The following is a 27036-nucleotide window of genomic DNA, read 5'->3' as shown; positions in this document are numbered from 1 at the left end:
AGTCCCACATCTGCATTTCCCCAACAGGGCCATTCATTTCCTCCTTCCATCGGAGAAATGGAATGGAGAAATCTTCCATTTCTCCAAGGGAGCTTGCCACTTCCCCAGGTCACTCATTCCACCTTAGGATGGCTCCAATCATTTGAGAAGACCTTCCAAAATGTGTGTTTTCATTCTCTATGCAAAAATAATTCCCTGGTCAAATATATTTGAGAGTTTCTGTATATACACACTCCTTAGAGATTACCAATACACTATAGCTTAGTAAAAGCTCTAAGAAGTCCTATATGTAAAAAAAATTGTTTAAATTTGTTGAGCTAGTGTTTAGCCTACTTTCCCCAACTTATTTGATCATGGACTCTCTTTACCTAGTAACATTTATTAACATGCTCTGGACCGAAGTTTTGTAAATATATATATTTATATATAATGAAAAACACTGCATTAGATATTTCCTCTTGAATCAAGAGGAAATCAGCTTTCCTGGAATTTCTGCCCAATGCTTGTAGCTCTCAGGCTACCCTTCCCCTAATCTCTCTTCTATAGTATTTGAAAACAATTATCCCCATCCTAACCTCCTCCATCCCATCTTCTCTTCTCCAGCTCATCATTCTTACTTCCTTCAACTATTCTGAGGAGGGTTTGGTTTTGAGCCCTTTCACTCTCCTGGTGACGATGCAGCTGTGATAGCCCCCTGGTTGGTGAACATGGTCTCCAGATTTGGAGACAAACCCCTTCCTAATGCCATACACTGCTTTTTTAACATAATTGCAGATGGGATCTGCATTTATGGCAGCCCCCCCCCGATGGAGCTAGTTCATTCTGAGCTCAATTACCTAAAACCTCTAAATCTTCTGCCAAGTCCAATGCTGTCTCCTGCATCCTGATTTTTACAGCAGATTTATGAACATAAGCGCTGGATTTGGCATTCACACCAGCTAATTCTGGCCAACATGGTCCACTGCCACAGTCTCATAAGATCTTTTTTAAAAGCTTATTTGGAAATACTTTCAAACTCAAGGGATAGTTACAAAGATAGCACAAACCCCTTATAGAGAACTCCAACATACCCCTATCCCCCTAGATATCCAGATCCACCAATTTTAACATTTTGCCACATTTGCCATCAATCCATCCATCCGTCAAAAATTCATTTTTTGAACATTTGAGTGCAGGTTATATACATCATGTTCCCTGAACATTTAATGCTATCATGCACATTTCCGAAGGATGAAGACATTCACTAACGTTATCACCTTAAGTGTACTTTTCAAGTTCAAAAAATTTAACATTAATATAAAGCTTACAAAAAATTGAAATATTTTCTCATATATCCCAATAATGTCCCTTTGAGCCTTCTCTTCTTGTCAGATCCCATCCAGGATCACATATTGCATTTAATTGTCATTGTCCCTTTAGTTGCTTTTTATTTTATATACGACATAAAAACCACTCCTGAGCCCTCAATTCAGTGGGATTAATCCCCTTCACTAGTTTGCAGCACACTCACTCCTCCCATCACTAAGCCTTTCCCAGTGCCCCAAACAGGAACAACACCCACTTTGCAGTAACTCATTCCCCCTACCCACTCACACCCACCCCCAGAAATCTGTGCTCTCATTGCTGGCTCCATGAGCTTGAATATTTTCCAATATTTTCTTTGTAGCTATCAAAGGACTTAAATGTAAAATTCTAAATCTGTAACAATCTCAGTTGCTTTGATAACAACTTAAACTTCAGTAATATACACAAACTATCCTCCCATATGTCCCCCATGAATTGTCACAAATTACATGATTATGCATAATGAGTCCGTAACAATCTCTCACTTCACTCCATGCATTTTCTCTTTAGATCTGATTGGAAGTAAAGAGTAGAGCTACAAACAAAAAAAAAAGACATAGTGCTGACACTTATATTTACCCCTATCATCACCCTTACTAGAGACCTTTATTTCTTCATGTGGCTTCCATCTATTTTCTTTCTTTTCAACTCTCTTTAGCATCTTTTCTGGGCTGCTCTAGCTGTAACAAACTCCTTCAGGTTTCCTTATCTTGGAAGGTCTTAATTACTCCCTCATTTTTAAAACACAGTTTTGCTGGACATAGATTTCTTGGCTGATAGATTTTTTGCTTTCAGTACTTTAAATATGTCATCCCACTGCCTTTTTGCCTCCGTGGTTTCCAATGAGAAATCAGCACTTAATCCTACTGCAACTGACCTGTAGGTGACATGTTGCTTTTCTCTTGTAGCTTTCAGAGTTCTCTCTTTATCCTTGGTATTCAACAGTTTGATTATACTATGGTGTAGCTTGTGTCTATTTGGGTTTATTCTGCTTGGAGTTCGTCGAGCACCTTGGATGTATATATTTCTGACGTTTGTTAAATTTGTGAAGTTTGCAGCCATTATTTCTTTGAATATTCTCTCTGACCCTTTCTTCTCCTTCTGGGACTTCCTCAATGCATATATTGGTACACTTGAGGGTGTCCCACAGGTTCCTTAGGCCCTCTTCACTTTTCTTCATTCTCTCTTTTCCACTCTGCAGAACGAATGTTTTCAATTGTCTTATCTTCCAACTTCTCTGACATTTTTTCTCTCAGCTCCAAAATGTTGTTGAACTCTAAAATTAAAAACTCTAGGGAATTTTTAATTTTTTTCTTGGTGGGGGGGGTGCATGGTCTGGGAATCGAACCCGGGTTTCCCACATGGAAGGTGAGCATTCTACCACTGAACCACCCATGCACCCTCAAGGGAATTTTTATTTCTGTTATTGTGGCCTTCAACTCTCTGCACATGCTTCTTGAGCATATGCAAGTGGCACCGGAAATTCCCCCATTTACCGACGTATGGCTGTCCCCTCTTCCTAGGAAACGATTTCCTGCCAGCACCACGCTCTGCACTGCATGTCCTACAGCCAGCAAGCTCCTGCCCCAGGTAGCCACCTGACTGCTACCTCACTGTGTTGCTCAGGAGAATTCTGTGAGTTGCCTTCTACACGCAGAGCAAGTTCTGGGATGGAGAGTCTTCTGAGTTACCTTCAGACATATCAGGCCAGTCATACATTTCCCATATGAGCACAAGGGTTATTCTTCTCTGTCCAGAACCGAGCCAGGACCAGAGCCACCCTGAAAGCATGGGCTGGCTGCAGCGGGGTGAGGGGGGGAGGGAGGACCAGCCAGCGCACCTCAAAATCCTACCACACCTAAGTAGCCTTTCTCTCGATCCGGCAGGTCGCCCCGTTACCACCATCCTTTAGCTGGTTCCTGGAGCTTTGATAAAAATGGGTCTGCCTTTCCTTGCTGGTTGTTTAAAGCTTCCGTGAGGGACAGAGCCCTGAAGGGTCTCCCTCTGCCATCTTGGTCAGGTGGGGCCTCATAACATCTTTTCGGCATAGATTTTTCCCTAGCTTTTCTCACTGCAGGCTCAAGACTGCAACCTTCCCGCCCACAAAAGCCACAATGGCTTCAGTGCCGTTTCTCCTTAGTCTCTTGGCCGGAGACTGTGTGAAAGAATCCTTACAAGCAGCAGAGCTGAGAGGACGCGGCCCGGTGAGCATGGGACTCTAGGAAGGTGCTTCCCCATGAGCAGGGGATTCTGGGAGGGTGCAGGCCCCGTGAGCAGGGGATTCTGGGAAGGGGCGGGCCCCGTGAGCACGGGATTCTGGGAAGGTGCAAATCCCGCGAGCGGGGGGTTCTGGGAGAGCGCAGGTAATGGGGCCGCGGAAACTCACCTTTAGGATCACCCACTGCATGAGGCCCACATAGTAGAGAATGGACATGACACAGCTGAAGAAAACAATGATGGGCAAGACCTGCCGAGAGAGCGTGAAGACCCCCAGGTTAGAGCAGGGCAGGCGGCCGCAGGCCCGGGAGGCCCCGGGCAGCCCTCTCCCCGCCGGGGTCAGAGGAGAAGCTCCGAGTTCCGGGCCTGAAACCACACAGGCGGCCCGCAAGGCCCCCCTCCCCCGCCCCCAGCAGTCGACGCCCTCTAAACCGCGGCCCGCCGCAGCACGCCTTCCCTGCCTCTCGCGGCGCCGTCGCGAGTGGGCCCGGCGCTCCCCACGCACGGGGCGCGGCCTGTCGGTCTGCGGGCGGAGGGGACCACGCCCTCTCAGGGCGGCCTCTGCCCAGCGTGCAGCCGCCTCCTCCCGCCCGTAACCTCCCCGCAGGCCCGGAGCCCGAGCAGGGGACCCGCAGCCTCCGGGCTTCTGCTCCCCGCCCCACGCCACCGCCTGGAGTTAGACTCACTGGGCCTCTCGCCAGCACCTCCTCCCGCCACCTGTTTCCTTTCACTAGGCTAAAAGCCTCAGCAATTCTTTCTCCAGTGCTCCTCTCACACCCCTTCCCTCCACCCTCGTGCCCCTTCACTGAGGTTTTACTCGTCTCGGTGAAGCCTGGCAGCAGCTGACCTGCCTTTCAGTGGATGGCCAGTGTTTTAATGACCTATGGTTTGGCACACGAAGGTGCATGAAAAAGTTATAAAGAATGAGGACCTTCTCCACGGGCAGATAGGGAATGATTTCCAAGGTAGGTAGCTGAACGAAAAGAAAAAAGGGAAAGTATAGAACAGGGTGTACACTAACTATGCGGTTATCTGTGTAAAAAGAAGGGTGTGTGTGCGCGCATGTGTGTGCTCTTGTGTGAGCATGAACTGTCTCTGGGAGGATGTGACTGGCAAGTGACCAGTCACGATGATTGGCCCCGGGAGAAAACTGGGGGACTTGTGGCCCAGGAGTGAGAGGAAGACTTGCTTTTTACCATCCAACCTTTGGCCCTGTTGCGATGTCTGTTCTATTTGTACGGCATCTGTTCCAGACAGTTTTAAAATAGCAAGTCAGGCAGAATTGGTAATGCCATGGGGACCTTCGTATACTAAAATACTACATGGGAAAGTTCCTACTGTTAAAAGCGTAGGAAAACAGGTGGAGGACAGCACACCTAGGTCGAGTAGCTGCTTGTGTGTGTTGGGACTGGGACTGAAAATAAAGAAAATTTTATTTTCTTTCTCTATTTCTGAATTTGTCATCTATTCCTATAACTTCCCGTAATGGGTGGACATTTCTCAAGATGGGAAGGTTGGGGGAAGATCATCTGTTCAGCCTTGAACTTGTTGGGTTTGAGATCCCCGGGGGCCGTCAAGTGAACAGCCAGATAAAAGGGTCCAGAGCACAGAGGGGAGGGCCCAGGCCAGACTTTGCTTTGAGGCTTGTCCACAGAGGAGTCCAGGTGTGGGCACCTGCTGGAGGGGACTCGAGGAGGAAGTTGTCCTGAGTGAGAAGAGCAGGAGCTAAGGACGGAGCCGTGAGGATGGGCACACGTCACTGTAGGCCGAGAGAGAAGGCGCTGGTGAAGGAGATCAGAGAGGCGGGAGGCCGCCAGGCGACAGCAGCTGAGGGCCTGTGTGTCCAGAAGGGGGGGCGGGTCCCCTGTGTCCGGCACATCAGAGGACTCCGGGAAGGCTAGGACTGGCGGCCCAGGTGGGAGCAGTGCTGAGGGAGGGTGGGACAGAGGCCTGATGGCAGGGGATCTGGGAGGAAGTGGGACGTGAGGAAGCTTACCCTGTAGGAGGGAAGAAGGGCAATAGCTAGAGTTAGGGGGTGAAGGAAAGATTGTTTTGTTTTTTTGTTTGTTTTGCTTTAAGAAGAGCGAGTCTTGAGCAGTCAGATTTAGGCTCTAGTTTGGGATGAATTGGGATTACAGCACGTCCCTGTGCGAACAGAGACTCTGCCTCCGAAGGCCCAGCCCCGCTGGCCTGGTTCTCCCTCTCCCTTTCCAGCTGAGCGCCACGTCAGCCATGAAATTGCTGGAATTGCTCCATGCTGCGTCTCGGCCATCACCTGCATGGCAACTGGGGATGCCACCTGACAGGGAACACAGGCGCTGGCCTGAGAAGGCCCAGGCGTGCCTCCTCCTCGCCTGCTGCTGCTGGAAACACCACAACCCAGAGTGTGGGGACCGCACTCTGCTTCCCTGAGAGCAGGCGCAGCGGAGACCGCGCGCTCAAGCAGCCCAGCAGCCCGCGGAGGGGACACAGGACAGGCGAGGGAGCCAGGGCAGCAGCGCCTGCTGCGGAGTTGGGTTTTTATCCTGGCAGCCACCCGAAGGCCCCTTCCGCCTGCTGCATGGGCGCCTGGGGCGGAAGGGGAGCAGTGCTTTGGATGAAGCGGTGACTTTGTCTAAAGAGAGGAGGTGAATGGAAAAAAGAGAAGTGCCTCCTGATTTTCTAGGCTGGGACCTTCATCCTGAAGCAGGGCTCTGAGGCCACTGACGCTTCCCAGCGTGGCAGGCAGTGCTGCTGGGAGCGGGAGGGCAGCACCGTGTGCGGCTCTTGAGTCGTGGCAAAAATGGAAAGAAAATGCCTGAGCCGTCCATTCAAACCCCAACAAAGCCTGCTCCAGTCTGGGGGCCAGTGTGTGTTGCGAGCGTGTTTGTGCGTGTCTGTGTGTGTGTGTGTGTGTGTGTGTTTGTGCGTGCGTGGTGGGCAATGAGGGTATAGATGAAGGCTCTGACTCCGCGGCTGTGAGCACTGGGCCCAGCCCTTCCCCGGCCAGCACGTGGGGTGGCAGCGTTGGGCAGGCAGTGCTCCCCAGAGCCAGGAAACTGCCAGCGCTGGCAGGTCAGTGATAAACCCTCCTCACTTCTTATCGCTCCCTCGACAGAACGTCCGATCTCAGAGCCCTTGGCCACCGTGAGTGTGTTTTGTAAATACTAATTTTGATATTAGGAATGCTCTTTGTAACTGGAGGGGAGCTGTGAGGAAAAACAGGAGGCTTGGGCAGGCGTCAGGGCAAGGCTGGGCTCTGTCCCTGCCTCGCGTGCCTGGGTCACTGCTCTCCTCTGGGACTCGGGCTGACCGTCAGCCATGCCAAGGGAAGGCCGAGACTTCACGTGCCCTCCTGGCGCTCATGGTCCCTGAAGTCAGGATGCCAAGGGTGATGGGGAGGGACAAGCTGGCGAGGGAGTAGACAAAGTGGCAGCCAGGTGACACTTTCAATGCAGGAACCAGAGGTGAGCAGGTGGGGGCAGGGCTGGGACAGCTGCGGTGTGGCCTCCCCCATTTCTTTTGGTAACAAGGCCTTGGTTTCCCTTTGGGCCCTGGGCGGGGCCTTGCGGGGCTCAGGGTGGGGTAAGGGACACGAGTTGACTAAAACTGGGGTCCCTCAAACAGCTAAATGCAAAGACACCCACAAGTGTGCAGCTAAGTGGTGAACCTCATGGAGGCCATGCTTCTGTCCCCCTGACCTCCTAGCACCCCTGAAGCCCCCTGAGCCCCTCACTGGTTCCCCCCTCCACGCTTCTGTCTACGACCCTGCCCACCAGCTAACCGAGATGTCAGTGTTCCCAAAGCACCAGTCGACTCCCTCCCTGCCCAGAACCTTGGCTGGCTCCCCATTTCCTGGAGACAAAACCCAGATTCCTCAGCCCGGCATTTAATTCCCCACAAGGTGCTGCCCCACCAACTGGCAGACTTATCCCCAACCTGTGCTTTCCTTCAAACAGCTTCCCTGCCCGTCAAGCTCAACCACACCGGTGCCTGTGGACATGCCGGCACCTTCCTGCCTCTGTGCCTTTGCCCCTGCCATGTGTCCAGATCTTTCCTGTCCTGAAGCCTCACATCAAATGCCACCTCCTCCAAGAAGTCTTCCTTACTGTCCCTAGTTATAAGCCTTCTTCCCCTACATGGACTTCCCAGCACTCTCCCTCGTTCCTCTCTGAGTGCGCTGGAACCAGGCTGCCCAGGGAGGCTGAGCGGCAGTGTTTTGTGTTTTCAGTGTGGGATGCTGCCGGCCACTTCTCTGTCCGAGAAGAAGCAGGAAGCCCCCTCGGAGCAGATCTCACTGCTCTTCCCTCGAACTCTGGGTGGCTCCACTTGGTTATACAGATGTGAGGGAGCAGCCTTTGTCATTGCCTTGAGGGGATTGGGGGCTGGCAGCGGCAGCCGCACCCGATACACAGCCCTGATCCAGGGTACCGGAAGTCTCCTGAGAAGACAAGGCCTTCCCTCTCCCCCCCCGTTTTGCAGTTGACTGTGTTAGAGTCGCTCAGATGGGCACCACACTGCCCCAGAGGGTCTCTGGGTGGGTATACACCGGGGCTGGGGGGAGGAGACACCCCAGGGCGGGCAGCATCTGGACCAGTGGCCCTGCTCAGAGCAGTACCCTGTGGCAGCGCTGGGAACAATGGCCAGAGAGGACAGAAAAGCGGACACCCCAGGAATCCGGGCCGGGCTCAGCCAGCAGTGCAGAGGCCCAGGGTAGCCAGCGGGGAGCAGCCCTTCTCCCCATCTGGCACTTGGAGGGGAGCACAAGCCTGAGTTCATCTCACGGAGGAGGAGCCGAGCAGGACAAAAGGGCTGCCAGTGCTGGGGTGGGCCGTGGGCGAGGGCAGAAGGAGCCCCGGCCCCCTACGAGCCGAGCCGGCAGCAGGAGTGCACAGGTGTGGCTCAACTGCTGCCCGTTTTAAATTAGGGTTGGGTCTCCACCGTTAGACAGCAAGGTCTCAGCAGAGCAGAGTCCTTGCCTCGGTTTCCTCTGTAATATTCCATGTGACAGTAGGTGCGCACTCAGTTACAGGGGGCTGGACATGGGGGCGGGATGGGCCCAGGCAGGGCAGGCTTCCTGGCGGAGGGGGCCTGTGGGGGGCCTTGAGGGGCCCTGAGAGGATCCTGCGGGTCCCTGGAAACTACCCTTTACGGGCCAAGGGTCTGGGCAGCATATCAGGAGCCAAGGGTACAACAGGGCCATCCCTTTCCCCGGCCCCAGGCCCAGCTTCCTGTCCTCAGACTCCAAACAACACTAATTTGGGGGCTGTCTTTGAGAAAAACAGCGCAGTAAGAGCTTACTTTTGCAAATGTCACAAGCACCTATCACCCGGTGAACACGCAACTGGGGTCTTGCCCCGGGCCCTGGGGCTGAAGCTTCATGAACCCCGCAGTAACCCCACCCGGCCCCAGGCCTGGCCTTGCCCGCTGGGGGCAGCTGGGCCGGAGCTGCTGCAGGGCCCTCAGCCCCAAGGCTCACCTGGAAGGCAAAGGCATCTGTGACCAGGGTGTCCCCAAACACGAAGCGGGAGCCGGCCTCGGTGTAGCTCAGGAAGATCTAAGCAGAAAAAAGAAACAGAAACATGGAATGAAGCAGGGAGGGGAGAGGGAGGTGGAAGCCAGAGAGGTTGCCGTTGGCTGGAGGCACCTGCCTGCTCCGTGGGCTTCCCTCAGCCTAGGGCCTAGCCAGAGAGAAGGGGTGCCAGAAGGGAGGGGGTGCCAGAGGGGATGGAGTGCCAGAGGGGACGGGGTGCCAGAGGGGAAGGGGTGCCCAGAGGGGATGGAGTGCCAGAGGAGGGGGTTGCCCAGTGGGGAGGGGATACCAGAGGGAAGGGGTGCCAGAGGGGACGGGGTGCCAGAGGGGACGGAGTGCCAGAGGGGACGGGGTGTCAGAGGGGATGGAGTGCCAGAGGGGAAGGGGTGCCCAGAGGGGATGGAGTGCCAGAGGAGGGGGGGTGTCCAGTGGGGAGGGGATACCAGAGGGAAGGGGTGTCAGAGGGGAAGGGGTGCCCAGAGGGGATGGAGTGCCGGAGGAGGGGGGTGCCCAGTGGGGAGGGGATACCAGAGGGAAGGGGTGCCAGAGGGAAGGGGTGCCAGAGGGGACGGAGAGCAAGATGGGAAGGGTGCCCTCAGGGGAAGGGGTGCCCACAGGGGAAGGGTTGCCCAAGCCTCAGGCTCTTCTGGCCCAGACAGCCTGGCATGCAGGATGGAGCACCTCTCCGAGCACCCCACCCCTGAGCCTTGCAGGGCTGGGTGCCTTCGGGCACAGGGAGGGAGAAGCCAGTCCTAGGTCCTGCCCTATCACGTCCTCCAGAGGAGACATCTTCTCAACATACGCAAGGACGTTCTCTGAGCTGTGCATTGTGCGGACAGTCAGGAAAGGACAGTGGGAGAAGCAAATGGGGGGTCGCGTGGGCGTGTCCCAGGTGGACCTCCTCACCCCCGCAGGATGTTGTGGCCCCACCCTGCCCCAGGGTCTCGGGGTCGGGACCCCCCACCCCCGGGACACCAGCATCAGGTCCTGATCCAGGGACCCGGGGCTCCTCATGCCCAGGGGGCCCAGGGGTGGCGGGGCGGGAACAGCACTCTTGGCGTCGGTGGGGGCACTGGCCGGGCACAGATGGCCCCACACAGGGACGCGTGGCGATGCAGGATGGCGAGAGGGAGGGGAAACACGTCTCTGTCTTCACACCTTATATTTTAAAAAGGCAATCGTGTCCTTTCAGCTTCAACAAGGTCCAGATCACTAAGAACAACCAAGGGCCACATGTCCAGGGACCCTAAAGCCTTCCCTGTTCTAAGACTCTCCACATCGGCCCAGCCCGAGAGGACGCTGCGGGGCCGGGCCAAGGAGGCAGCAGTGGATGGGCAGTCCCTTGCCAGGGGAGTCCCCCGAGACCCCACCCTTTCCACAGCCCATTACCTGGATCTGGTTGCCCAGCCACTGGAATGCCACAAATCCTGGTTCCGTGCGGATGACAAAGAGCCCAAGTGCAAACTGGAGACCAAGGCCCCAGGACACAGCCCGCCAGGACACCTGCCACCAACAGAGGGTCCTGAGAGCTCAGCACCTTAGGGGTTCCAGAGGAATGGACTGGGGTGAGGGCAGGGGGCATGGGCTGCCAGGGGCTTAGGCCTGCCTGCAGAGTGGGGGCCAGACCCCACACTGCGCCTGCGGTCACTTGTCAGACCCTCTGGGTTCAGGAGATGCTGTAGCTCTCGGTAGCCACGGACTGGGGGAGACGGGCAGGTATGGGGAGCTCTGAGCTTTGCAGCCATGGACTGGGGGAGACGGGCAGGCGTGGGGAGCTCTAGCCACAGCTGCCATGACTCTGAATCACCCCTTAGTCTTGGCACTTGGTCCAGGTCGTCCCTGGGTGGAGGGCGGAGTGGTGGCCACAGGACTCGGGTGCCGGCTGCCCCAGACCCAGCTTCTCTCTGGTTCAGGGACCCTCGGTGTCTCCCCACAGGGTAGGCCCCAGCCTCTGCCCTCACTCCCCAGCACAGCACCCTTCAACCTGGCAGAGGAGCTGGCCTGGCCTGGTCTGCCGGTCTCTGGCAACCCCCTCAACCCCTCCGGATTCCTTGGTGGGGATTCCCACGCACAGGGACACGGCAGAGGCTGCACTATAGCCTGGGGTAGTGGTTGGCGTTCGCACCCACTCGGCAGGGCTGGGTCCTGACAGTGGAGGCGGGTGCTCACTGAGGAGGCAGAGAGGGAAGGGGCTGCAGTGCAATGCTTCCACAAGCAGGCAGGGCAGGTGGGTGCCCGAGCCCGCGTCTCCGTTACCCGGGCCCATTTAACCACAGAGCGCTGGGTCCCACCCCCAGAGGTTCTGGTCTGTGGGCCTGCGAGGGGCCTGAGCATCTGTGTTTCTAACGAGTTCCCAGGTGATGGTGACACTGGGGGCCTGGGGACCCGACTTTGAGAACCACGATTTTAGGGTAAGGACACAGGACACCCCTGGCCCCTCTGGAGTTCCGGCCCCTCTTCTTCTCGGGGCGCTTGGGAACCTGCGCACCTGGGGAAGGGCTCGGCCTGGGCAGAGGCTGTGCCCCCAAGGGAACGAGTGCCCCCCGGGCACAGAGGGCCAGGCCCCCTCCACCAACCCCACCTTGCGGGCCTCACCTGCTGGCCCCGCCCTGCCTTCACTAGCCCCCCGGGGGTCTGGCTCCCCAGCGCGCACCTGCCCTGCCCAGCCCGGGGTCGGCCCGCTGAGCACTCACTGCGCGGTGGTGCTTGGAGCAGGCGAAGAGGAAGGCGATGAACACGCAGATCCCGGCGAAGGACACCAGCTGCTCGGGCCGCCGGAACGTGTCCAGGAGCAGCCACAGGAGGAGGCTGAGCGCGGCGGCCAGGGCCAGGCCCCTGGGGGAAGGAGAGCCACCCCCTCAGCCTCTGCTCTGCAGCCCGAGGTGGGGAGGGGAGCAATCTCACTGTGTGACCTTGGGCTGACCACCCAGCCTCTCTGAGTCTCAGTTTCCTCACTGGAAAAATGGGGCCAAAGATTTCGATTCTTAAGCTGCAGAGAGAATTGAATATGAGCACGTGTGCGTAGCACACAGGACACTGCCCAGGTTCCATTAAAGGCCAAGAATTCCCACCCCTATCTGATGCTGAGCGCAGCCCAGCCTCTGACCTGGCCAGGCAGAGGGGCGTCTGCTGGGCCTAGGGCTGAGGGCTGCGGGCCGTGGGCTTTGCTCCCCAACAGCCCAAAAGCAGTCACGTCCACTCAGAACAAGTGACCAAGGTCTGGGGACAAACTTGGTGACAACTCTCCCATCGCTGGGACTGGGGCTTGTCCAGGAGGCAGGCTGACATGTGCAAGCCCCAGATCTGGGCATAAAGTCGGGCCTGAGTTCCAGGCCCGAGCTGGTCACTGGCTCACTGGGAATCGTGATGACAGCCAGGGTCCACGGGGCAAACACGTCATGCCAGGCGGCAGGCCAGGTGATTTATATGGATGCCCTCCCTGAATCCACACAACTTTCTGAGATACAGACGGTTACTGCCCTTCTTTCAGGGGTTAGGACACTGAGGCACAAAGCACTTAAATGTCCTGCCCAAGGCCACCCGGCCAGAAAGTGGCAGAGGTGAGATTTTAACCCAGCACTCTGGCTGCCAGGTCTGCTGTTTTCACTGCATTTCTTAGAGGTGACAGTCACCCGGCCCAAGCAGGCTCACCCACAGTCAACTCCTCATTCTGCTCACGCTGCGCAAGCTCCTGTCACCCCAGCCCGTGCCCAGTTTGTGCCTTGTCTTTATGCCTCCTGTACATCCTTCTACTTACTACTTTTTTTGAAGTGACTCAATTTTTAAAAATCTAAAGGCATGATTTTGGGGTTAAGTTTAAGATCTTTGCTAGAGGTATAATTTGCATATAGTAAGCTGCCTGCTAAAAGCACACAATTTGATAAGTTTAGGCATATGTATCCACCCTGAAGCCATTGCCACAATCAAGCAGTGCACACATCCCTCAACCACAAGTCTCCTCGGGCTCATCTCAAACCCTTGCCTGCCACGCCACAGCCCCCAGGTAACAACTTATTAGTTTGCATTTTCTAGGATTTTCTATAAATGGAATCTATAGTAGATGCTCTTTTCCCTGGTGGTTTCTTTTTCCCCTTTTCCATGTTAAAAAGACTGCTTTAATTTCCAATACAGTTAAGAATAAAATGCAAGCTTGCTTAAGAAAAAGAGGAAAGAACAACCCAGGACTTATTCCAATTTTAGGCTCCTTTCCCTGAGTTTCACCATCTTTTTTCTTTTCACTTCCTTTGCCTGAAATGCCCAAAAAGAGTTGGCAGCAGCAAGGCAGAGTCAGAAAACAAGACACTGTGTGACCTGAATTCTGGCGAGGTTTTAAAGGGGAACTGTCACAGCTAAGACCAAGTCCCGTGTCCGGAGGTCACGCCCGCTGCCAGGCCCTCTGGACTCCAGCAGGGGGGCGAGCAGGAGGGTGGGCTTCCCCGGGCCAGACCCGGCCGCCAGAGGCCAGCGAGTACACGCCACCTGCCCGCACCCCCGGCAGACAGAGAGGAGAGGACGGAGACCGAGATGACAGGCATTGAGATCAAATTGCATGGGGGAAAAAGTTAAAGAAAGAAAGATGCCCTCTCACCATGGATGGTCTGCGGGAGCCAGGAGGCTGTCCTGGGGGCTGCTTGGAGAGGGCGCGCTCATTCTTCAGTCCATCCTCTTTTGCATCCACCACCTCCCTCAGCATAACTATTTCAAGATTCATCCATGTCATGTCATCAGTTTTTCATTCCTTGGTATAGTTGAGAAATGTCCAGTGTGTGGATAATGACTCAATTTGTTTATCAACTCAGTGGTTTTGGAGATTACATTCTTTTCCAGTGTTTAGCTATTCCAGATAAATGGCTTGGAAGAGTCAGACATTCACGGACATGTCTTTGTAGGGACACATGTGCCTTCATTTCCCCAGATAAGTACCTGCGAGTACAATGGCTGGATTATAGAGTCGGTCTAACTTTATAAGGAACTAACTGACAAATTCTTTGCCAAAGTGACTGTATGATTTTAAATTCCCACCAGCCATGCATGAATTTCAGTTCCTCCACATCCTTGGAAATACTTGGTCTGGTTGGTCTTTTGAGTTTTAGCCATTCTATTAGGTGTGTGACTCTTTGTGGTTTTAATTTGTATTTCCCTAATGACTAATGATGTTGAACATTCCACAATGCTCCTTTGCCATTCCTATCTCTCCCTTGGTGAATCGTCAGTTCAAATGTTGAACTATTCTTAAATTGGGTTGTTTCTTTTCTTATGATTGATTTTTGAGAGTTCTTTATATATGTAAGTCCTTCATCAGATATGTGATTTGCAAACCTTTCTTCTCGTAGTTGTGGCTTATCTTTCATTCTCTTGAGTCATATGAAGAACAGAAGTTCTTAACTTTTTTATTATTTAATTTTTTTAATTGGAGATGTGTGGGTTTACAGAAAAATCATGTAAAAATCACAGCATTCCCATGTACCCCCTATTGTTCACACATTGCAATAGTGTGATACTTTTGTTACAATTGATTAAAATATTAAAATTGAACTATTAACTATAGTCCACAGTTTACATTGTATATTTTTTTCCTCATTTACCACCCTAATATTAATACCTTCTATTAGTGTGGTACATTTGTTATAATTCATGAAAGAATATTTTTATACTTGTAATATAGTATAGTCTGTCATTTAAAATTGGGTTCAGTTTATTATATAATCCTAGTTTTATCTTTTAATTCTTATTCTAGTAACATATAAACAACCTAAACTTTCCTGTTTTAACCACATTGACATATGTAATTCAATGCTATTAATTATACTCAGAATAATGTGCTAACATCACCATGCCACTTCCAAAACTTTGAAATCAGACTAAACAGCAATGCCAAACAAGTTAAACATGTATATTCCTGTGTTTCATAGGAGTTGGGGAGTTTGCAGCTCGTTTTCCCTCAGCGATTCTTTCTGCACCTTCCCCCTTCTCTCTCCTCTGGGACGCCTTTGACAGGTGTGCTCGTGTGTTTCATGCCGTCACTCAAATCCCCGAGACACTGCTCACGTTTCCCGTCCTTTCTCTGCTTTCCTGACTGTGTGATTTTGATTGTCCAGTCTTCTAATTCACTGATTCATTCTTCTGCCTGTTTACATCTGCTGTTGTCTGCCTCGAGTATTATTTTAACCTCTATTAGTGTTCCTTTCAACCCCGTGATTTCTGTTATGTTTCTTTTTAAAACTTCATATTCTTCATGACCACATTGTTTCTTAATATACTTTAGCTCCTTATTCATATTTTTTTTTCATCTCCTTGAACTGATTTAGGAGATTTGTTTGAACTCCTTTGATTCGTTCCAAATTCTGTATCCTCTGAAGTTTTGACTTGTTCCAAATCTTCCTGTTTTTAGCATGGCTTGTGATTTTGGAGGCCTCTGATTATGTTGATGTGCTGACTCTGAAGGTCAGTTTCTCCCTCCTGCCTAGAGTTTTATTGTTAATTGGCTTTGTGTTAAGGTTCTTCTTTGGCACTTGCTCTAACTTTCCCCAGACCTTTAGAGCAGCCTGTGACTGACCACTCAGCTCTGCTCAGCTCATCTTCATCTGTTCCTTGCCCTGAATAAGCAGTACAATTTTTAAGGTTGTACTTTTTGTGGAATTGTTTCGTCTCCAGGAGAAAGCTTCCTTTCCTCTGTTCCTTCTCTGGGAATCTTAATTTGTTCTCTTTCTTTTTATGCAGCATTTTCTCCTCAGCTCTACACTTTGTTTAAATTCTCCCCCTCAGTGCCCTCTTTTCCTTATACTTTTCAGCTGTGGGACCCTCCGGCCCTACAGTGGTTCAGTTTCACACCTTTTATTATTATATATGTTTTTGGAAGCTCTGTTTATGATGTACATAAAAATTAAGGTTTCCTACTTTCTCTTGACCCCTTGATACCTGGTAATATTCTTTGCTCTGAAATCTACATTGTCTTATATTAACGCAGCCACCGCAGCTTTCTTTTGATTAGTGTTAGCATCATATGTCTTTTTCTATCCTTTTCATTTTAACCCATTGTATCTATATATTTAAGTGAATTTCTTGTAGGCAGCATACACTTGGGTCTTGCTTTTTTTAATCCAATCTGCCTTTTAATTGGGAGTGTTTAGACTGCTTATATTTAATCGATTATAATTGATATGGTTATGTTTAACCCTACCATCTTGAGATTTATTTTGTATTTGTCCCTTTGTTCTTTTTTCCCTTTTTGCTGGTTTTCTATCTTTTTCAAATTGACAGCTTTTTAATGATTCTACTTTATCTTCTTCATTGACTTATTGGCTAAAATTCCTTGTTGAGTTGTTTTAATGGTAACTTTACAGTTTACAGTACACAGCTATTTTTAACAGTTTTATTGAAATATAATTCTCCATATAAAATATACAATTCAGTGGGTTTTTGTAGACTCTCAGCTGTGTTGCAGTCATCACCATAACCAATTTTAGAACATTAGCATCACCTCAGTAAGAACCCTGTACAATTTAGCTATCACCTCCCCACCCATCCGTCCCACGACCACCACCCCATCCCTAAATAACCACTCATCCACTTTCTGTCTCTGTAGATTTTCCTATTTTGGATTTTCATATCAATAGGATCATATAATATGTGGTCTTTTATATCTGGCTTCTTTTGCTAGCGTAATGTTTCAGGAGTCATCCATGTTGTAGCATACATTATACTTCATTCCTTTTTATGGTTGAATATTATTCCTTTGTATGAACATATCACATTGTCTCATGTTTTTGTCAGTTGATGGACATTTAGATGGTGTATTAGTTTGCCAACTGCCAGAATGCAATATATCAGAACTGGAATGGCTTTTTAAAAAGGGAATTTAATAAGTTATAAACCTACGGTTCTAAGCCTATAAAAATGTCCAAACTAAGGCATCCAGAGCAAGGTACCTTAATTCAAGGAAGGTCGATGGGTTAGGAACAGCTCTGTAAGCTGGGTAGTTATGTGGCTGGCATCTACTTGTCCCTTGCTATTGGGCTCCACTGCTTTCAGCCTCTGTTCCTGTAGGTGTTCCTCTTTGCTTTGCTCTTTGCTTCCCTGGGGCTGGCTTTCATGATATGAAAAGGGCACTCCTTGGCTCCCTCCAGGTTCTGGCTTGCTTAACATCTCATGGTGACATCTGCTTGGCTCCACACACCTCCAAACATCCACGTCTCTGTTCTCTGAAACAACTATTCTTCAAGCATCTATATCTGCTCTGTCAGCTCTGAGCCTTCTGTCGTTTCTGACTCTCTCCAAAATGTTCTTCTTTTAAAGTATTCCAGTAAACTAATCAAGTCCCACCTGGAATGGGTGGAGTCATGTCTCCATATAATAAAAAGATCATACCCAAAACTGGGCCTGTCACATCTTTATGGAGATAATTTAAGCAAGAGTTTCCAACCTACAGTATTGAATCAGTATTCAAAGAAATGGTTACCCCCACAAGATTGGCTCAGGATTAAAACATGTTTTTTTTCTGGGGTTACATAATACTTTAAAACTGGCACAGATGGTTCCATCTTTTGGCTATTATGAATAATGCCGCTGTGAACATTCATGTACAATTTTTTGCATGGAGGCAAGTTTTCATTTCTCTTGAATACAAATCTAGGAGTGGAATTTTGGGCCAAATGGTAACTCTGTCTTGAATCATTTGAGGAACAGACTCAGAAGTGGCTGCACCATTTTACATTCCTACCAGCAGCATGTGAAGGTTCTGGCTTCTCCGCATCCCCCCACTGCTTGTTAGTAGATAACTTTTTGACTCCAGCCATCCCAGTATCTGTGAAGTAGGGTCTCGTTGGCTAGTGATGCCGAACATCCTTTCATGTGCTCATTGGCCATTTGTATATCATAGGAGAAATGTCTATTCAAATCCCTTGCCCCCAGGGGTTCCCGAACTGTGATCCAGGGATTTGGCTGGCTACATCAGCACCCCCGGGGGGTATGTGCACACCAGCCTGCCAGAGCAGACTCTGGGGGTGGCCCTGGCACTGTACATCCCCTGGTGCCCCAGGTGGTCTGATAAGAGCATCTTCCAGGCCTGCCTGCTTTGCTGGGCCGGGCACTCTGAAGTAAGGAAACTGTTGAATCCTGCCCTCGGCTGTCAGAGCCACCTGTTGTAGCTGGAGCAGAGAATCAGAAAGGAACTCCACAAAGTTGGAGCCTGGTGAAGCCACCCAGCAACCCTGGGTTGCTCCCAGAAGGCAGCAAGACAGGGCATGTTTTTCATGACACAGGAGCCCCTCTTGGGCCAAGAATGGCAGCCCCTTACCCAGCCCTGCTGTGACCTGGGAGCTAGCCCCCCAGCCTGCAGCCAGTGTGCCACCTCCCGCCCCCGCCCCAGGGCTCGGGGCTCACTCACCTCTTAAGCCAGAGGTTCAGGCGGGAATTCCCAAGAGGCCGGACACACCTCATCACTTTTGGCCCCAGCAGCCTCTTCAGCAAGCTGTATGCCAGGAAGGCGAGGACCACACAGGTGAGGATAAGCAGTGCCAGGGCCCTCTGGAAATTCAGGAGGCAGGCGACCAGCAGGAAGGCTGCATATGCTAGGAGGTGAGGTGAGAAAGAGAAGGGTCTGCTGTGATACGGGCCTCTCCAGGACCCCCGGCTCCACCCAATTCCACCCAGACTGTGGGAGGTAGCAAAATCTCTGGACCTGTCTGAGCCTCAGTATCTTCATCTGGAAATGGGAACGAGCATCCCTACTATGTCAGAAGTTGTTACGGAATTACCTGACGGGATGCGTGGAGGGACTTTACAGGCTGTAGAATGCTGACCAAGTGCGAGGGAGGAGCCATGGAAGGAGGCCCTGAGGTGTGTCCAGGGGCGAGGCAGCAGGCACCTCTGGGCGTCCACGCGGCCTGTGCTAGGTCCTGGGGCCACCCCGGACTCCATGGAGGGCACGGGGAGTCCGCTACCCCAGGACGGAGTCCCCACGTGCATGCCTCGATCCTATTCTGAACTATTACTCATTGACAGCGTCACTCCTGGGATTTCCTTCTCCTCTTTGCCCTTCTCCCCTTCAAGCGGCTGAGCCAGCCTGCGCCTGTGTTTCAAGAAAGGAGAGTGCGAGCAGAAGACAGAGGGGAGACGTCTCTCCCAGCCTTTGAATTTCTAAAGCCCAATCGCTGGGAAAGGACTTATCAGCCAGGATGAAAAATGTGGGTGTGAACCCTGGGGGCAGATGTCAGGCCCGGCCTCTGCTCGGGGGCTGGTGGTGCATGGGACCCGCGCCCAGCTGGGTGGGAGGTGCTGGTCCACACGTGCCCCTGCCTGCAGGTGGGAGCCCAGAGACGCCCCAAGGTTTCAGAGTGAGGGGCGCCCACGGGATGTGGGCAGGCACAGACTTCAAGAGCTTTCGGGGTCCCACTTGGCCCTGCAAGGACACAGGCCTTGGGCAGCTGGAGAGGGGACATCGGCACACACCGGAGGCTCGAGGCTGGCAGAGGCCCCCGGGGCCCTGGGTGAAGGGTGAGGGGCTCCTCCAAACTAACCGAAAGGTGCCCCTTGTTACCCAGTGGGTGATGAGCTTAAGGCCGAGAACAAGGCAGGTTATAAAGGCTAAAGTGCCCCCCTCAGGGATGGGGCTGGGGCTCCCGGAGATGCTGGGCTGGGCCGGGGTGCTGGGCTGGGCCGGGGGTGCTGGGCCGGGGGTGCTGGGCTGGGCTGGGGGTGCTGGGCCGGGGATGCAGGGCCGGGGGTGCTGGGCTGGGCTGGGGTCCTGGGCTGGGCCGGGGGTGCTGGGCTGGGCTGGGGTGCTGGGCTGGGCCGGGGATGCAGGGCTGGGGGTGCTGGGCTGGGCTGGGGTGCTGGGCTGGGCCGGGGGTGCCGGGCTAGGGGCGCCGGGCTAGGGGCCCCGGGGCGGCTGCTCCCCCGTCAGTCCCCAGTGGCCTGGATGCCATGTTGTCCCTATGGGCTCGTGGCAGCATGGGGTGGCAGGGTGGCGGGGGGCCTGCAGCCCTACTCTGCGCCCCTCGGCTGAGGACCTGGGAATGACCGTGGGTGACAAGGCTTCAGGGGACAAGGGGTCTGGTGGGGTGACCCCTCCTGGAAGCCACTCGGCCCTCTGGGGATAGGGTGTCGCTGCTCCTGGGAGTGGCCCCTGGGCCCGGGGCCTGCCCCCGACTCAGAGACCCCCCTGGGGCTTCGGTGGGAACCCCGGGCAAGGCCACACGCTTCTGAGACAGGTCCCCGCCAGGCTGACGCTGCCGGGGCCACCTCTGCCACCTGTGGGGACCACGTGAGGTGACACCGTGGCCGCTGCTCGGACACCAGGGACGGAGGCTCGAGCTTCACTGCTCTGTCACATGGCGCCCTTGGAAGGGACACGCGGCAGCAGAGACATGCACGCGACAGAGCCACAGCCGCCCCCGCACGGGGAAAGCCGCGTGAACTATGCGGGGCAGCCTAGCAGCGGGAGGACGGCTCCTCTCGGCCGGGACGGAGGTGGGGCAGGCTGCCATAGGTCATGTTCATTACACCATTTCTTCAAGAGAAGCAAGTCCGAGTCTGAACGGAGGTGAGGGCCGCAGAGAAGGTCGTCGAGACCCAGGAAGGCTTGGGCTTCTCGGGCCCTCGCTCAACAAGGAGACTGTGGGGGACCAGCCGGGAGACGGGGCTGCTGCTGCCCCCCTGCCCCCATCTCCTTACCTCCAGCTGTGGTTCCTGAACCCCTGGCCTCCACCCGGGCCCGGAGCCCCCTTCCCGCCCCAGGGGCCCAGCTCCGTCAGTCACCCGGCAGCTCCAGCCCCCCGACTCTTTCTACAAGCACCCCACCCCAGCTCCTAAACGGGCGGGTGTTTGCCGTACAAACACACCCCATCCTCGACATTTTTTCACACCCTCCCCCTTCTCAGAAAACTTTTTTGAAAGTGCTGTCTACACTGCCTCACCTCCCGTTCATTCCAATCCAGCTTAGGAAGGTACACGAAGCCACCGATGGCCTCCTTGTCCCTAAATCCAAGGGGCACTGTTCCTTTGCATCCCCCCGGTCCTACTACTGCAAAGGTGCTCTCGATCTGCCCCTCCTTTCCGAAACTCCTTCTCCCTTGGCTCTGAGGCTAACCCAGCCCCTGGCCTCCTGCAGCACCGCCTCCCCTATGCCTCGGCAGCCCCTTCAGGGCCCCTCTTCCTCTGCCAGCCCCTTCTGTGTGGCTGGTCCCCAGGCTGCTGGCCTTGCCTGTGCTGGTGTCCCCCAGAAAAGGCCACGTTCTCTTAATCGGTCCCTGCGGGAGCAGCCCTATTGTTGGGTGGGACCTTTTGATTAGGTCATTTCCATGGAGATGGGACCCAGCCCATTCCAGGTGAGCCTAATTGCTGGGGTTGTCGATGAGAGGATGAACAGATGACACTTAGAGAGCCCAGAGAAACTGAGGGAGAGACACCCAAAGACATCTGGAGACAGCCACTGAAACCAGACCCAGGAGAGAAAGGCAGACGTCGCCACCTGACAGAGGAACCTCGATGCCAGCAGCTTTTCCTCAGAGAAAGTATCTTCCTCCTGATGCCTTAATTTGGACATTTTCATGGACTTAGAACAGTAAATTTGTAATCTAATAAAGCCCCCTTGAAAAAGCCAACCCATTTCTAGTACATTGCATTCTGGCAGCGTTAGCAAACCAAAACATTGTCCCACGTCTCAATTCATTCTCCAAGTGTCCCTAGGAAATCCCCTGTCTTCCTGGATGGCCCGGAAGCAGCACCTCCAACAAACTGTCCAAAACAGCTCGTCATCCTTCCAGACCACCTCCCCCTCCGGGTTCTCGCTCTCTGGAGGGCGCCGTGTGTCACAGTCACCCAGGTAGAAACCTGGCGTCATCCGGCCTCCAGGGCCTCCGCCCTGCACACTCAACCAGTCTCCAAGCTTAGCTGGCATGGTTTCCAAGGAATTTCTCAAGGCCATCCCCTTTCATCTTTCACCACCTCATCATTTCATGCATGCACTGAGGCAGTCCATGCCTCCTCTCCCTATCCTTCCTGCCTGCCTTTTCCAGGTCCCACAAGGTGAACCTGACCTTGATACTTCCTTGTTTAACCTTCAATGTCTTGTTCTGCCCTTGTGGGTAAAATCCAAGTCCCTGAGCATGTCCTCTCCTCATCCCCCACACCTGGCCCTTTCCTATCCCTCCAGCCTCATCCCCTGGCACCCCTTGTCTAGGATGCCTTTCCCACTCCTTATCATCTTTCCTGCTACCTGGCTAGCTCCTACTCAACCTAGAAGACTCAAATGCCACCTCCTCCTGAAAGTCCTCCCTGATCATTCCCTAACCCTCCTTTCTTCTCCCAGATGGCTGACTGCATTTACGTGGAAATAATCTTTCCACGTAATTTCCTCTCCCTTACTAATCTTGGGAAGAAGATCTGGTCCGAATCAATTCTGATGCCCCTGCACTTGGCCCAGGAGCCGGCCCTGAACTGACACTGAGTTATCGGGTAGGTGAGCGGCCCTGCCCTATAGCCGCAGGGGTGGCTGCTGAGGGGCGTGGAATGTGGTTGGCGGGGGTGGGGGCTCCCTCCCGGGCGGGGGCCTGGGCTCACCAGTGCAGAGCAGGCCTACGAGGGTCCATCGGAAGAGCTGCACGTGCTCCCTGCAGAAGTGTCTCACTCTCGTGCCCTGCAGCAGGCTCCTCCTGGGGGGAGGACGGTGCAGTGCGCAGGGGTCCCCCCAGAACCACCCAGTGGGGATCCTCGACCCTCTGGGTGGAAGCCACTCAGCTAGTCCCCATGAAGATGGAGACATGAGGAGTGGGCCCTGGCCTTGACAGCTCAGAGGGCTGGAAGCCGGGGGAGCAGGACAGGTGGAACCAGGACAGTGGGGGAAAGACACCTCGTGTTTTTGTGCATTTCTGTATGTTGGGAAAGTTCTTCTTCCCTTTTCCCCCAGTTGGTTCCCTCCCAAGCCCTGGGCAGGGTTGTCACCGGGGTAGGGGCAGGGGAGGGCACAGCTTGTCAAAGACACAGGCAGGAAAGCGCAGCTGGCTGGAGCCGCTTCTCGGCGGCCTTAGGAACAGGTTGGGCCCCTCCAGCCTGGCCCACCTGGAGACGGAGGCCAGCAGAGCCAGGGGGCCTAGGGCCGGCAATGGCTAAAGCACGCTGCCCTTCCTCTGCACGGGTTCCAGGGAGCCTTCTGTAACCATCGGGGCCACGTTCCCCTCCCTGCTCCCCCAGTGGCTCCCCCAAGGCGGGCCCAGCTCCCTCGGGAGTCACCTACCATCTGGGGACGTTCTCCAGCCCTGCCGTGCTCCAGCCACCCACTGCCTGGTTCCACTCGGTGCCCTGGGTCCCGTCTCCCTCCTGCCCAGAGAGACCAAGTCAGCCAGCGCCCGGCAGGGGCAGGGGGAGCCCCTGGCCGCCCCTAGAGCCCACAGGTACCCAGGTGTGGGGGAGGGGAAAGGGGAGGGACTTTTGCACAAGAAATCATTGGAGGACAATGTAAATGCTGCAAAATATGCATTAAGGCCTACTGTGTGCTGGGTTCTGTGCAGACACATCCCCGCCCTCAGGGGGCTCATGGTTTGCAGGAGGGAGGCCTCAAGACTGGTGGCTGGGGGGGATGTGCTGGAAGGTCCAGGCAGGGCCACCACAACCCCTCCATGGAGGTGTTTTCCAGGTGTGCCATTCTCCTTGAGGTGCTTGCCATTCTCCATGCAGGTGTTCCCCAGGCATGCTGTTCTCCAAGCAGGTGTTCCCCAGGCATGCTGTTCTCCATGCAGGTGTTCCCCAGGCGTGCCATCCTTCATGCAGGTGTTCCCCAGGCATGCTGTTCTCCAAGCAGGTGTTCCCCAGGCATGCTGTTCTCCATGCAGGTGTTCCCCAGGCGTGCCATCCTTCATGCAGGTGTTCTCCAGGCATACCATTCTCCAAGCAGGTGTTCTTCAGGGGGGCCATTCTCCATTGGGGTGGTCTTTAGTGTGTCATTCTCAATGGAGGTGCCCTCCAGTGCGCCACTGTCTATGGAAGTGTCCTCCAGGTGTGTCATTCTCCATGGAGGTCTTCTCCAGGTGTGCTATCTCCATGGAGATGTCCTCCAGCCTGCCACTGTCTATGGAGGTGTTCTCCAGGCATGCCATTCTCCAAGAAGGTGTTTTACAGACATACAATTCTCCATGGAGGTGTTTTCTAGGCGTACAATTCTCCATGGAGGTGTCCTCCAGGTATGCATTCTCCATGGGGTGTTCTCTAGGAGTGACATCCTGCAGATTACAGCATGGCTGGCTTGCCTTGTGCAGTGCAGGGAAGGGCTTGTCAGGAGAAGTGGTAGGGAGAGGGGTGTGAAATTAGGCCTCAGAATTATGGGTGGCAGGGCCTCAACCTGGCCTTCCTGGAGCAGGGACAGCACTGTGAGCTTCCTGATGGCTGCGACTTCCTCAGAAGACGAGGTCTCCATAGGCCCATCTCCAGGCTCCTCCTGCCACTCCTTAGGTCACAGCTCAGCTATCCTCCATACGGAGACCCCCCTGGCCAGTCAGGCCATGTTAGCACATGCGGGGTGCCCAGTGAACATTTAGTGAGGGAAGTGAAAGGTGCTAAGGGCTGGGGAGCGCAACCCTTGGGCGTTTCCTAAGAGGACCCAGAGGAGGTGGGAGGGGGTAGAAGAGGAGGCGCGAAAAGGAAGGCTGAGCTGTGGAGGGGGAGGGGCACGGACCAGGCTTTCCAGGGACTCGGCCCCCCTGTTCTCCAGGCTGCAGGCCACAGGCGGGAGCGTGGTGGCCTCTCTTTGTCTCGGCGTGTCTTCCTCCATGGGCCAGACCTTCCAGCTGAAAGACAAAGTCAGGGCTCAGAACGGGGGGCAGGCCGGGCAGGACCGTCCTGGGCCTGGGAAAGAGGAGGCAGGGCCGGGGCCACGGCCTGGGCTGTCCTCACCCAGGGGCCCGACACCTCGCTTCCGCGCCTCAGAGCCCCTGCAGGCAGTTCTTCACAAACCCTGGGAGGTCCGCCAGGAGCAGATCAAATGCTGCCCGTTTCACAGGGAAGGAAAGTAAGGAATTACGCGTCTGATGTAGACACACTTCTGAAGCGAGGCCCTAGCGTCCATCGCTCTCCATGAAATGCTTAAGGCTCGGCTATAAAGTGATGTCCTTGCTGCATCACACTGTCCTGAGAGGGGGACACGGCACCCCTAAGGCCTCATTCTAGTCCCCAGATCCAGCAGTGCCCAGAACCGGGTCTCGACCTAGACACTTCGGTTACAAGAAATCTTACACGCACGCATGCACACACACACGCACACACGCATGTGCACACACGCACACACACACGTGCACACACACCCCGCTCACTCTTCACCTCCTGCAGCCCGTCCACAGGCTTGAACTCATTTGTCACTGAGTCCAGAGAGCCCCCTGCCCCCCCGCCCCCCTTGGCTGACCTCTCACGCTGCAGACCCCACACGGGCGGCCGCACCCCGGCCCAGCTCCCCATGCACACGTGGGCACGCGCCGCGGGCACAGAGGAGGTACAACCCCCTACTCACGTACTGTGGTGTGTAAGTCACGGCAGCAGCTCGGAGGCATCCACTGCTGTGGTCCCGCGAGTCCAAACTGCTTGTGCTTGGGCCGGTCTCCTCCTCACAGCAGGAAATTGCTGGGCAGAGTCCAGAGCTAGAGTAGGCTGGGCGTGCCCCGTCCTGGGCATCGGACATGGGCACAGGCAGAGACCCAGCCTTCCCAGGGGAGGGGCGGGGGGGCTGGGCTGGGGCACTCCAGGCCCCACCCGCTGCAGCCCCTGCCCCCAGCCTGGCTCTGTCTTTCCCCGTGAGATCCCTTCCTCTCCACTCTCACCTGCTCCCAATCTCACCTGCTCCAGGCCCCCCTCCTCCAGGAAGCCCACCTTAGTTATTCTCACACCCCCTCCTCTCCTTCCACAGCTGCTTCTTACACCTGTCCTCCAAGCTTCTCTGTTTTTTGGATCCTGCATTTATCTTTCATTTTGCATCACACCCAGTGTCCTTTTCTCATTGGATCAGTAATTAAAACAGCAAATCAGAAGAAATGTTTTAGATCAAAGCATTCATACAGTTACAGAAAAAAAAAATTGCACAATCCCCCTCATTTCAATTTTTTTTAAAACGAAGGCCTAAACAGTGTGACGTCAGTGGATAACCTGTTTATGTTTTCAAGCCTCCAACTAAGCATTAAACTTATCTGACAGGATTAACAATACCTCTGTAATAATTAATCCTACACACTCAGGGGAAAATCTTTAATGATGCATAAATACTTCCTGGTAGCCGAGAGTGAGGAATTACCAGCACACTCTGGTTGTTTGGGAAATTTGGAAACAATGCATGGAGGGCAGGGGCACCCTCTCTCTCTCTTTTTTTTTTTTTTTCAGTATCTTCCTTACTTTCTTTTTTTTTTTAATTTTTTTATTTATTAATTTAAAAAATTAACAAACCAAAATATTAACATATCATTCCATTCTACATATACAATCAGCAATCCTCAATATCATCACATAGTTGATATCATCAACATCATTTGATATCATCACATCATTTCTTAGAAGATTTGCATCGATTTAGAAAAAGAAATTAAAAGACAAAAGAAAAAGAAATAAAACGATAACAGAAAAAAAGATTATACATAACATACCCCTTACCCCTTGCTTTCATTTATCACTAGCATTTCAAACTAAATTTATTTTAACATTTGTTCCTCCTATTATTTATTTTTATTCCACATGTTCTACTCGCCTGTTGATATAGTAGATAAAAGGAGCATCAGACACAAGGTTTTCACAATCACAGAGTCTTATTGTGAAAGCTATATCATTGTTCAATCATCATCAAGAAACATGGCTACTGGAACACAGCTCTACATTTTCAGGCAGTTCCCTCCAGCCTCTCCACTACATCTTGAACAACAAGGTGATATCTACTTCATGCGTAAGAATAACCTCCAGGATAACCTCGCTACTCTGTTTGGAATCTCTCAGCCATT

The 27036-nt window shown here is 53.4% G+C and overlaps 1 protein-coding gene across 1 annotated transcript in view; it reads right to left on the bottom strand.

The window, feature by feature from the left end:
• SLC28A1 (solute carrier family 28 member 1) overlaps positions 1-25656 on the bottom strand; it is a 40866-nt gene extending 15210 nt beyond the window's left edge. The window contains exons 1-10 of the mRNA XM_077122329.1: positions 25573-25656; positions 24741-24852; positions 23307-23389; positions 23015-23131; positions 22634-22725; positions 18459-18642; positions 11767-11908; positions 10463-10576; positions 9020-9097; positions 3731-3811 (exon numbers count right to left, since the gene is read on the bottom strand). Of these exons, the coding sequence (XP_076978444.1) occupies positions 3731-3811; positions 9020-9097; positions 10463-10576; positions 11767-11908; positions 18459-18642; positions 22634-22725; positions 23015-23131; positions 23307-23389; positions 24741-24836 (987 nt within the window). The 5' untranslated portion in view covers positions 24837-24852; positions 25573-25656. The remainder of the gene's footprint in view (positions 1-3730; positions 3812-9019; positions 9098-10462; positions 10577-11766; positions 11909-18458; positions 18643-22633; positions 22726-23014; positions 23132-23306; positions 23390-24740; positions 24853-25572) is intronic.
• Positions 25657-27036: the final 1380 nt, after the last annotated feature.

This window comes from Tamandua tetradactyla, chromosome 12 (assembly GCF_023851605.1).
Source record: "Tamandua tetradactyla isolate mTamTet1 chromosome 12, mTamTet1.pri, whole genome shotgun sequence".
NCBI classification, from domain to species: domain Eukaryota; kingdom Metazoa; phylum Chordata; class Mammalia; order Pilosa; family Myrmecophagidae; genus Tamandua; species Tamandua tetradactyla.
Note: the sequence above shows the minus strand (reverse complement) of the source record. Positions and strands in the feature narration are given on the sequence as shown.